The sequence below is a fragment of the Gigantopelta aegis genome, unplaced genomic scaffold (assembly GCF_016097555.1).
Source record: "Gigantopelta aegis isolate Gae_Host unplaced genomic scaffold, Gae_host_genome ctg2497_pilon_pilon, whole genome shotgun sequence".
Taxonomy (NCBI): domain Eukaryota; kingdom Metazoa; phylum Mollusca; class Gastropoda; order Neomphalida; family Peltospiridae; genus Gigantopelta; species Gigantopelta aegis.
This window is the reverse complement of record NW_024532939.1, coordinates 125521-136763: the sequence shown is the minus strand read 5'-3', so window position 1 is coordinate 136763 and position 11243 is coordinate 125521. Positions and strand designations below refer to the sequence as shown.

The window sequence follows — 11243 nt, the reverse complement described above, 5'->3', positions numbered from 1 at the left end:
ATTAAGTTTCTTTGGTACCTTATTGAATTGAAATGAAAACATTTGTAAAATGAATGCTATTTGTTGAAGTAAATTGCAAACCAATAATAATGAGAGCTGATCCATAGTATGCGGTATTGCTATACATAATGCAGTTACTAAACTCAATAATACCACTTCCATAATGCAAGTTAATTACACTCCTCCTCCCCACTGAGCAGTATTGTTGTATATAGTGCAATTAATAAATTCCATACTACAATATCCACTATACAAATCAATGCTAATTCCTCCTCATACTGATCAGTATTATGAGAAAACTCACTTTTGTCAATGATTATCTCAACATTACCATTATTAAACACCAAACCCATCCAACTTAGTGTAAAAATTTAGTGATTTCACAATATTAACTCTGGCCATTTTTTTAACCTGGTCATCATAAAGTAATATAATGAAGTGCCTACATTCATAGTCTTAGGACCTCTATTATTAACAAATGTGGAATTGGTGATTAACACATCAAAAAACATTGTAAAGACAGAGACCATTATCAGAACTATTCTGGACTGATACCCATTCCAATGTGATATTATTGGTGTTATCAAAGACTAAGCTAATACTTTGATTAACATTCAAATTAATTCCATAATTTGTTATTGTTAATAATTTCAATACAATATCCATGCTATTATAAAATAGTATTATTATAATCACAACCACTACACCTTATTACTGAGGTAGATTGCATAACTGTCTCATGAAAGCCTTGTTCTATATGACCCAGTCCCTGTAGAGTTATATTACTTACACCACTGATCACCAATGTACCTTGTAGAGTGTGTGAGTTCCCTCTAGGAAGTAGAAGATTGTGTCATCAGTGAAGTAAGATGTATAATCATCAGTATTAGTAGGAGAGGTTATGACAAAGGTAGGTGAGTATTAGGACAAGGTACTCCATTAGGAGCTGCAGAGACATAATACTCAGAAGCAGTAACATATCCACTGTAGATATACAGTATAACTGATGTTATATAATAGATATGAACACCAGTTCATGGTGACAGTAGATTCAACAGTAAAGATCAGATGAACAATAGAGAATTAATGTCAAACTGATGAACAAACAAGTTAATTTAAGTTGTATTATTGCAGCCTTTTATAAAATGTCAATACTATATGTTGACATCACTTCCTGTGAATACCATAAAACTGATTGTAAGTTGAATATTTCCAGGTAACCACTTTGTAACTTATAAGGTGTTACTATAGAATCTATTAGAAATGGATGTATTATCATAACTTAATGATTAGTGGTCAATCCACTGTTATGACAGTTGTAGCTAATAGACTACTCATTCACTACTGCAATGGAACATCTGAATTCAATAGAAAACTAATAAATCTAAAATGTTGTAATTCTATTGGACAACCATCAGAAATCTCTTGGAAAAAATATGAAAAGAGTATAAAAGATAAAGTCTGAATACTACCTGAAATATGTCTAAATAGTATCTCAATTCCATTGATATTTTTATTGCATTATACATGCTATATAGCTTTGCAGTGGTTGGAACACTACCATTTAAGATGTATAATGAAACAAGCTTTCCATTAAATGTAATAAATGATTAAAGATGCAATGATAACTGAATTTAGTTAAATAAGAATAGTTATGAGCTTAATTTGAAAACAATATTGTTTAGTTGAATGTTTTCTTCCAACCATAAATTAAGTTACTGTAATGATGACATCATTTGTGTAGTCTAATATTATAAGTATATATATTAGCTATATATTGAATGGTGTTTGTCCTTGTAAGTACACAATAAATGATGTTAGTCAGTCTCTATATATCAATTATTTACTGTTATATTTTTGTAAGAGATTCGTTAGTAGCCAGTAGTAGATATTAAATTCAACAGTGTTATTAGAAGTTATGGGAGGGGCTAACTACACAATGCTGAAGTAACCTGAGATTATCAGCATAGTAATACAACTGATGTTTTACTACAGAATCTATTGAAAGTAGACAGAGTTACAATAACTTTATAATTAGTGGTCATTTTAGAAGAATATTTTCAAAACCCCTATCAATCTACCACTGTAGATATATAGTATAAATGATGTTATATAATAGATATGACTCCAGCTCATAATGACAGTAGATTCAACAGTAAAGATCAGATGAACAATAGAGAATTAACTGATGAACAAACAAGATAATTTATTTGTTACTGCAGCCTTTTATAAACTGAAATACTATAATTATTATTATATTATAATTAAATATAATTTATTTATAATAAATAATATATCATTAATAAACAGTCATTAATTATATAATAAACTTTATAACAATAATATTATCATAAAGTAATATAATATTATAAATAATATTAATAAACAACCAATAAACTTTATAACAATACATTATTATAATAAAGTAATATAATAATAACAATAATTATAATTATAAAGTAATATAATAATTATTATAATTATAGAGTAATATAATAAATAATATTACAAAAACAGCTCGTTTGTCTCTTTGTTTCCCTCGAGATTGTGATCTCCACTTAGCAACTGCAGCATTATATAATTTCTAATAAAAGGAAAGCAGGTAATATTAAAATAATAATAATGATGGAAAATAATTAGTGACTTAATTAAAATTGATTATAACAGGGTTTAGTTGTACTTACTCTTTCAATTTTATCAGCTTTAGATTCTTGTTGTACTAATGGTGGTGTTCCTAGTTGAAAATATATCACGTAATAATTCATTGTTCTAAAATAGAGCTTAATATGAGAGTCATAAAAGGGTTAAAAATACTTGAAAGTGGGTTCTACTGCCAGTAGCCAACAAGTCCGTGATTGTACTGTATTGTACTAATCTAGAGTGGGCGTGGTTAGTGGGTGGAGCAATTAAATTGTCTTACTTTGACCAAGAATCCAAGTGAAGTGTTTTCTAAGCCAAACTTTATCTGTCGTTCAGGGACACTCCCAGTCTGTGTGTTGAAGATAGTAATGTCCTTAATAGCCAATAATTTTTAAAGGGAACACCCTCTATATTTATGATATTTATTCTAGTCCCATACTAATGTTTTAGTGCATTATATAACCTCTATATTGAGGACACCTCCATATTAAGGATGGCATCCAAGTTTCTCAAGTGTTATCAATGAGTGTTCTATACCTCTACTGTCTGTGCGATATCTCTAAAACTTGATCTTTGTTGGTTCCTCTCTCGTCTTCCAGTATATCGATTACTCTCAGCTGCTATTGTCTGAACAACACCACATACCACTTCAAACTCTTCACAGTCCAATAACTAAAAAAACCACACCCCATTAATAAATAGCCCCACCCCCACTAATTTATACCTCATCATCTGTTTCCCTTGCTAGCTCAAGTAGGAGAGCTATAGCCTGTCCTGTAGCTACTTTAAGTTCCAAATTAGTACTGCTTTCCAGAATAGTAGTTAAATGAGACAATTGACTATAAGAAAAAGGAGTTAAGTATATTATAGAATGTAACAAGTCTTAAAGTTCACTTTATCCTGGACAATCTAACAGATCACAGTTTTATTTGTTATTAAATCTAGACTATCACTGCATGAGGTAAACCCTGTGTATTTCCTAATATTACTATAATATTAGCATTTTTAATAACTTAACATTAATTATCCAGGGGCTACAATAGTGTATCATTCAAAGTTACTAACACTCTATTATGCATAATTGTTTAAAAAATATTTTTCCCTAGTTAGTTAAATGTTATGATAGAATATAATATAATAATATAGGAACATTACAACCTACAAGGTTAAAGTTTAAAGGGTATTTCCTTTAATAAAGGTTAATTAATACAAAATGATATTAATGTCTGGTACAGGAGACATGTCACAAACTTATATTTAGTATAGAGGTGTCCTCAATATAGAGGTTGTATAATACACTAAAGTATTAGTATGGACTAGAACAAATGTCCTCAATATAGAGGATGTCCATTATAAAAGGTCTTTTCTGTAGCTAAAGGTCATACCTGGCAAAGATATTTGGAATAGCATGGTCGGGTACAATAGACAGTAGGAGAGCCCAGCCTTTGACAGCAGCTGTGAGTATATTGTCAATTTTAATGGTGTGGTAGACAGCCTCACATTCATGCATTATTGTTTCTACTTGCTACAGAGAGAGAGAGAGAGAGAGAGACAGAGAGACAGAGAGACAGAGAGAGAGACAGAGAGACAGAGAGAGGGACAGAGAGAGAGACAGAGAGAGATAGAGACAGAGAGAGAGAGAGAGAGAGAGACAGAGAGACAGAGAGAGAGACAGAGAGAGACAGAGACAGAGACAGAGAGACAGAGAGTTTATGTGTGTGTCAAAAAGCTTCCATTTTTTACCTTCATATCCTGACACATCAAAAAAGTACATAATGTTAAAGTAGACAATGCCTAAAAGAGAAAACCCCCGTTATTTATAAAATAATTAATTTATAATAATACTTACAGCACTTCTCTCCATATTCGTTACAGTAGGGTCATGAAGTAATGAGACTAAACCAGGATGAAGAGCAACACAAAGTTCAGGATGTTCATCACCAAACTGCAATGCCACTAAAGACACTAGCGAGAGAAGATCATGTCTCTCTTGACCACGGACTTTTTTTAACTCCTTTGATTAAAATATCAATAAGTCCCTCCACCCTATTTGATGACATCATAATAACATCACTATGACATCATTGGTGTACATACCTTCCAGACAATAATTGTGTGACCATTTATGTTTAAAGAGTTTCGGTGAGACAGGATAAAGCAGACAGTCTTGTCTGTGTACTAAGAGGCGTGGTTAAATGGGTGTGGTCATTTAAAACTCACTTTTTATCACTAAGGTGATCTATATGCTCTGAAAGTTGAAACTGGAGTTCTGAGTCACTATCAGACTCTTCAGTGGCACCTTCGGAAAGTACTAAAAGGGGATAAAATTGACCACATCCATCGATTATCTACTTACATTCGTCACTCAGTATGCTATCTGGAATAGAACTACATACACTATCACTATCATCTCCGAGACAAGTCTGTGGTACAGTTAACAGTCCAGTAGCACCCTCTGTGAGGAGAAAAAGAGAGATATCATATCATAACAATGATTTATTTTTTATTGTGGAACTTTCCAATAATGAACACTGAGAACTTGAAACTGTCCTTAGTACAGAGGTGTCCTCAATATAGAGGTTGTATAATACACTAAAGTATTAGTATGGGACTAGAACAAGTGTCCTCAATATAGAGGTTGTATAATACACTAAAGTATTAGGTATGGGACTAGAACAAGTGTCCTCAATATAGAGGTTGTATAATACACTAAAGTATTAGTATGGGACTAGAACAAGTGTCCTTAATATAGAGGTTGTATAATACACTAAAGTATTAGTATAGAACAAATGTGTCCTTTTATAGAGGTTCTATTGTAATCACGTGATAACTCACCATCTTGGACTTGTTTTTTTTCCTTCTTCTTTTTACCTTTACCACCTTTAGGCATCTTGACAACTTTATACACGTGTCTTTTTTTGATAAAATGAAAGAGAAACCTTTGCTGTCATCTACTATTAACAGCCATTGTTGATCACTTGTTGTGCAATGTAATCACGTGATGAAATATATGACGCAACAAGGCCTCCACCTTTATTAGCTCCACCCCTTTTGCAGAACAAAGGATGGCAGTTTCTTTAAGAACATTACAAAGGTGGCCATCTTTAAATTTAGTTAGAGCATCTTCTGGTTGGACTACAGCTCGTAAAGTATTGCAAAATGAATTAAATTCTATTAAAGAAGCTGGTACTTGGAAATCTGAGCGAGTCATTACGACACCTCAAGCCGCCTACATTAAAGTTGAGGGTGATGACCGAAGTATCCTTAATTTCTGTGCTAATAATTATCTTGGATTATCGGTATGCCCCTTAATATTACATAGTTAATAACACTAATTTCATCTACACATGGCAACTTGACATTATTAATAATTATTATTAATTAAAGTCTATAAAATTAATTAACTGTAACCACACCCACTTTCATCATTAATAATTAATTGATAACATACCTTTCTTTATAGTCCCATCCAGAAGTTATAGAAGCAGGGAGACAAGCTCTTAAAGATTATGGAGCTGGTCTTAGTTCAGTTCGTTTTATTTGTGGAACACAGGTACTTATAATTAGAAAGAAATATTGTAGAATGAATATAATACGAATTTTTATGTACATGTACTTAGCATAGGCAGAGGAAGCTCAATAAAGTTGGGAGGGGGGGGGGGGCTGGACATATTTGGTAAACATTTTTAAAACGAGAATTAAAATACATCAAAATATTTTCTTTGCCCATCATTTCTTTCAACAAACTTTGTATTACTAAGTAATGAATGCTTTCCATGCAAAATGGGTTACTCTATGTAAAAGTTGGGGGGGGGGAGGGGCTCTGCCCCCCTTTATAAAAGTTGGGGGCATCAGCCCCCTTCGCCCCCACCCCTCAGCCTCCTATGCAGTTAGGTACAGAAATGGCTCACAACTCATTTTTTTAGGAAACATGATATGTTAAGTCATGTGACATTCATGTGATATTGTTTGTGATTAGTTCATAAATCGCTGAGAAAAAATGACAGTTTGGCTTTTCTGAACCTTTCTCATGTACAATGAACATTTTATTTAAGCAGTCTTGTAGGATCTGACTCAAATTTGTCTGACATGAATGACTCTCCTTGTCAGAAAAAAGAATTCATGCTTGTTGCTATAACTTATGAGAAATGTATAAGCTAATAGACATGGACTGTTACTGGTCTGGTATCACCAACCCTTCTCTAAGAACGGAAAGGGAACAATAGCATATTGGACTTGTTAGCCTGCAAGAATCTTGCAGGCCACAGAAAACATCTCATGTACTTACAAACTCCTCTTTTTATTAAGCACCTATTCTATGTGGCGACGATGTCTACTAAAGTCCTTGAAGCTGTTTAAACTCTGCTCTTAAAGCAGTTAGTACATGTTAGTACAAGATGGTTTACTAATTTTTTTTATTTGAAAGATCATCGCCACAACCAGTATGTCACACATCAGCTACTATAAGTACTTCACTCCTTTAATATGTACTCAGATCTAAGAATAGTCTACCCACATCTGCATTCCTACTGCTTATCTCCAGACTTTCATCTCTTACCAAAGGGTCAGCAACGCCAGATTAGAGTGCTTTTTATATTGTGTTTGATATGCTCTGGTAATAGGAGAAGCATAGATAAGGGAAAGTCTGAATTATAGATTAAATTTGTATAGAGCTTGTGTGTCCAATGTGATTTGAGATAATGTTAGACCGTCTGGCGTGTAACTATTATTTTATGATTGTTTGATGTACATCAGTTATTATAGTGTTGTAATTATATGCGTGAAGAGGAGAGGGTTGTCTGAAGCTGTATTCAAGGATATATTGTTACCTGATCAGTCGCACCCATTATTCTGACTCTTACAGTAAAAAATATATATATGTGTATTAACATGTATTATATATAGTTTATATATGATTCTGAATGTTATTATTGAGAATGTCCAAGTAGAAATATTCTAAAAAGATTTATATACAATTGTGTTCCAAAATGATGCTCATATTAAAAGAATGACATCATTATGTTGTAATATAAATTTTTTAGATAGTATTCATAATATTAGTATGACATCTCGTTTTTTCATTCCTTGTAGACCATTCATAAGGAACTTGAACAGAAAATCGCTCGTTTCCATAACAGAGACGACGCAATACTCTATGCTGCTTGTTTTGACGCCAATGCTGGTTAGTAGTCATATTTAAATATATTCATTTAACTGTGATGTATGCGTAGTACCCTTAGGGTAATCCATTGTTGAAGTATCATGTTACTGCTATCCCAACAATAGAGTAATTATCACTGTACATTGTGGTAGGGTGAAGCCTTTTATCTTTATTTAATTGACATAATTGTTCTAATTAAGGGGCATCCTCTTTTAAAGTTCGATAATACTAGGACAATCCACAAAGGACTGATGTCCTTAACAGTGAGGTGCCATTAGTATTACTAACAATTACTTGATAATAATTATACTGACAATTTACTAATAATATACTGATAATTTACTGGTTATTTACTGATAATATACTAATAATTTACTAACAACACTCTAGGTGTATTTGAAGCTTTGATGCAGCCTGAAGATGCTGTATTCAGTGATCAACTTAACCACGCCTCCATCATTGATGGACTCCGCCTCTGTAAAGCTCAGAAACATCGCTATAAGCATAAAGGTAGAGAGAGAGAGGTGGGAGAAGGAGAGAGGGAGGGAGAGAGAGAGGTGGGGTGATGGAGGGAAGGAGAGAGAGAGAGAGAGAGAGGAAGAGGGAGAGAGAGAGAGAGAGAGAGAGAGAGAGAGAGAGAGAGAGAGGTGGGGGATGGAAGGAAGGAGAGAGGGAGAGAGAGAGGGTGGGGTGATGGAGGGAAGGAGAGAGGGAGGGGGAGAGTAAGAGGAAAGGAGGGAGAGAGAGAGAGAGAGAGAGAGAGAGAGAGAGAGAGAGAGAGAGGAGGGGGGGGGATGAAGGAGGGAAAGCAAGAGAATATCCATCTCTTTTTTCAGATCTAACAGAGTTAGAAGGCATGCTACAGGCAGACACAAATTCTCGTATGAAATTACTTGTAACAGATGGTGTTTTTAGTATGGACGGCAACGTAGCTCCACTCCAGTAAGCACATCACAAAATACGATCAAATGTTTTGTCTCTAACAGAGGTCTCTGTGACTTAGCTGATAAGTACAATGCTATGGTTTTTTGTGGATGAGTGCCATGCAACTGGTTTTATGGGGAAAACTGGAAGGTATTCCACTAATATTACATTTTTAAAGTGTTGTTATTAGTAAAATGAGACACTTGTGATTATGATTGTACCCTTCTCTTATTTCAGAGGCACAGAAGAACACCTGGACTGTGAAGGAAGAGTAGACATAATAAATTCTACTCTTGGAAAAGCACTCGGAGGAGCGTCTGGTCAGTGCTTTTCCTCCCATTACTAAACTATATCTCTCTTATTACAATAGGAGGTTATACCGTTGGGCCACAAGAAGTTATCGATTTATTGCGGCAAAGATCAAGGCCTTACCTCTTTTCTAATACACTTCCACCTTCTGTAGTGGCTGGTGCTAGTAAAGTATGATGTCGTAATGATGTCATTATGTTGCTATGGTTACTAATAGGTTTTTGATCTGTTAATGGATGGATCAGACTTGTGTGAGAAGTTACAACAGAATACTAAGTATTTTAGGGAGTGCATGACTGAAGCTGGCTTTACATTGAAAGTAAGAGATTTGTCTCTATAGTAGACACTATGGAACACTGTCCTTAGTATAGAGATGTCTTCAATATAGAGGTTATATAATACACTAAAGTATTAGTATGGGACTAGAACAAGTGTCCTCAATATAGAGGTTGTATAATACACTAAAGTATTAGTATGGGACTAGAACAAGTGTCCTTAATAGAATGAGTGTTGTTCCACTTGAATCCTTGAAGTTAAGTGGTTGTTCTGGAAAGCTGTCCAAGTTATTTTTGACGGTATTGTTCAAGTTATCTATATTACCTTATTTGGTATATTTTATAGCCAAAAATTATTTTTTTATTGAATGTTTAAAGTCGAGTATTCTTTTGAAATTATCCCACCTTTTTCTCAGAATAGCTTATGATGTCAATAAATTTTATCATAAAGGACACTCTCCCATAAAGATACTCTCCATATTTAGGAGATCATAACCTCTATATTGAAGGCATATCTATACAAAGGGACAGTCACAGCTCCAACAGTACATATAGTGATATGCGTCATGTGACAATGTTTTTTAGCAAGACTTACAAGTACACATTATTATATGCAAGCACAATCAAGCACTGATATTATTACCAAATATTAAATCATTTTTATTGCGTTATCTGCCTATTAAGGATTTAGTTATCGCTACAGAACCCTTAATGTGAGGTGCAGCCTAACTACATTGTATTAGTCTTGTGATATGTTACACATAACACCTTCTAACAAACAACATTAGCGTATAGTATGTTATTGTAATGGACAGCCTACTGTTAAATAGATGGATAAATGAATACAAACATTCAGGTTAACAATATTCAGAATAATAGATATTTCAGTAAAATATAGTAAAGTCTCGTAAATTCAATGTGTTCTTGGACACTTGTTTACTATAATGCGTAAATCGTCTAAGTCCATATTCGACTCTAGTCTCACGTCTTTATTATCATATTTTACAGTCTATGATCTTGTTTAGAATATTGTAGAATCCTTTCATGTTAGACTGTGGTATTATAATAGAATTTAAAGGTAGCATACACAGCTGTTTCCTATATTTCTCATAACAGGGTGATCAACATCCTATTGTACCAGTTATGTTGGGTGATGCTCGACTAGCCACAGAGTTTGCTAATAAAATGCTTGGTAAGGCTTTGGGGTTGCAGCTGGCCTAACCATATTGTCTTTTATCATTAGAAAAAGGCATTTATGTTGTTGGTTTCAGTTATCCTGTGGTTCCGAAAGGTATAGAAATTTTTTTTTTATTTTGTCTAATGTTTCTTATGTATTTCAATAGGAGAAGCTAGAATACGTGTCCAGTTGTCAGCAGTGCATGATATAATAGATATTGATAAATGTATTCAAGCGTTTATTGATGTTGGTAGAGAGAAAGGTGTACTTAAATAGTTTGAATGCTTGACTTATTCGTTGGTTGTCTTGGGATTTCATTATAATGTCTGTATTTTGTGAAAGAGGGTGTTGTTTATGAATGTTTATTCAACCTTGTCATGTCAGTATGTAATTATTGAGTTATTGTGGTATCTTGTGTAACATTTTATAGTGACTGTGTTGTAGTATTGTTCCCTATAGAAACCTCCTTATTAGTTATGGGCATACATGAATTAAGAACACCCTCTATATTGAGGAAACTTGTTCTAATCACATACTAATACTTTAGTGTATTATACAACCTCTATATTGAGGACACTTGTTCTAGTCCCATACTAATACTTTAGTGTATTATACAACCTCTACACTTGTTCTAGTCCCATACTAATACTTTAGTGTATTATACAACCTCTATATTGAGGACACTTGTTCTAGTCCCATACTAATACTTTAGTGTATTATACAACCTCTATATTGAGGACACTTGTTCTAGTCTCAT

General features: G+C 33.6%; 1 protein-coding gene across 1 annotated transcript; it reads left to right on the top strand.

Moving 5' to 3' along the window:
• The first annotated feature begins 5705 nt into the window (after window positions 1-5705).
• On the top strand, window positions 5706-10762 carry LOC121391469 (2-amino-3-ketobutyrate coenzyme A ligase, mitochondrial-like). Its single transcript, XM_041523095.1, is given in 13 exon segments — window positions 5706-5939; window positions 6104-6193; window positions 7732-7822; window positions 8192-8311; window positions 8638-8743; window positions 8788-8827; window positions 8829-8875; window positions 8963-9045; window positions 9096-9205; window positions 9252-9353; window positions 10426-10501; window positions 10553-10600; window positions 10653-10762. Coding segments are annotated over 13 exon segments (1257 nt in total).
• The last annotated feature ends 481 nt before the right edge of the window (window positions 10763-11243 follow it).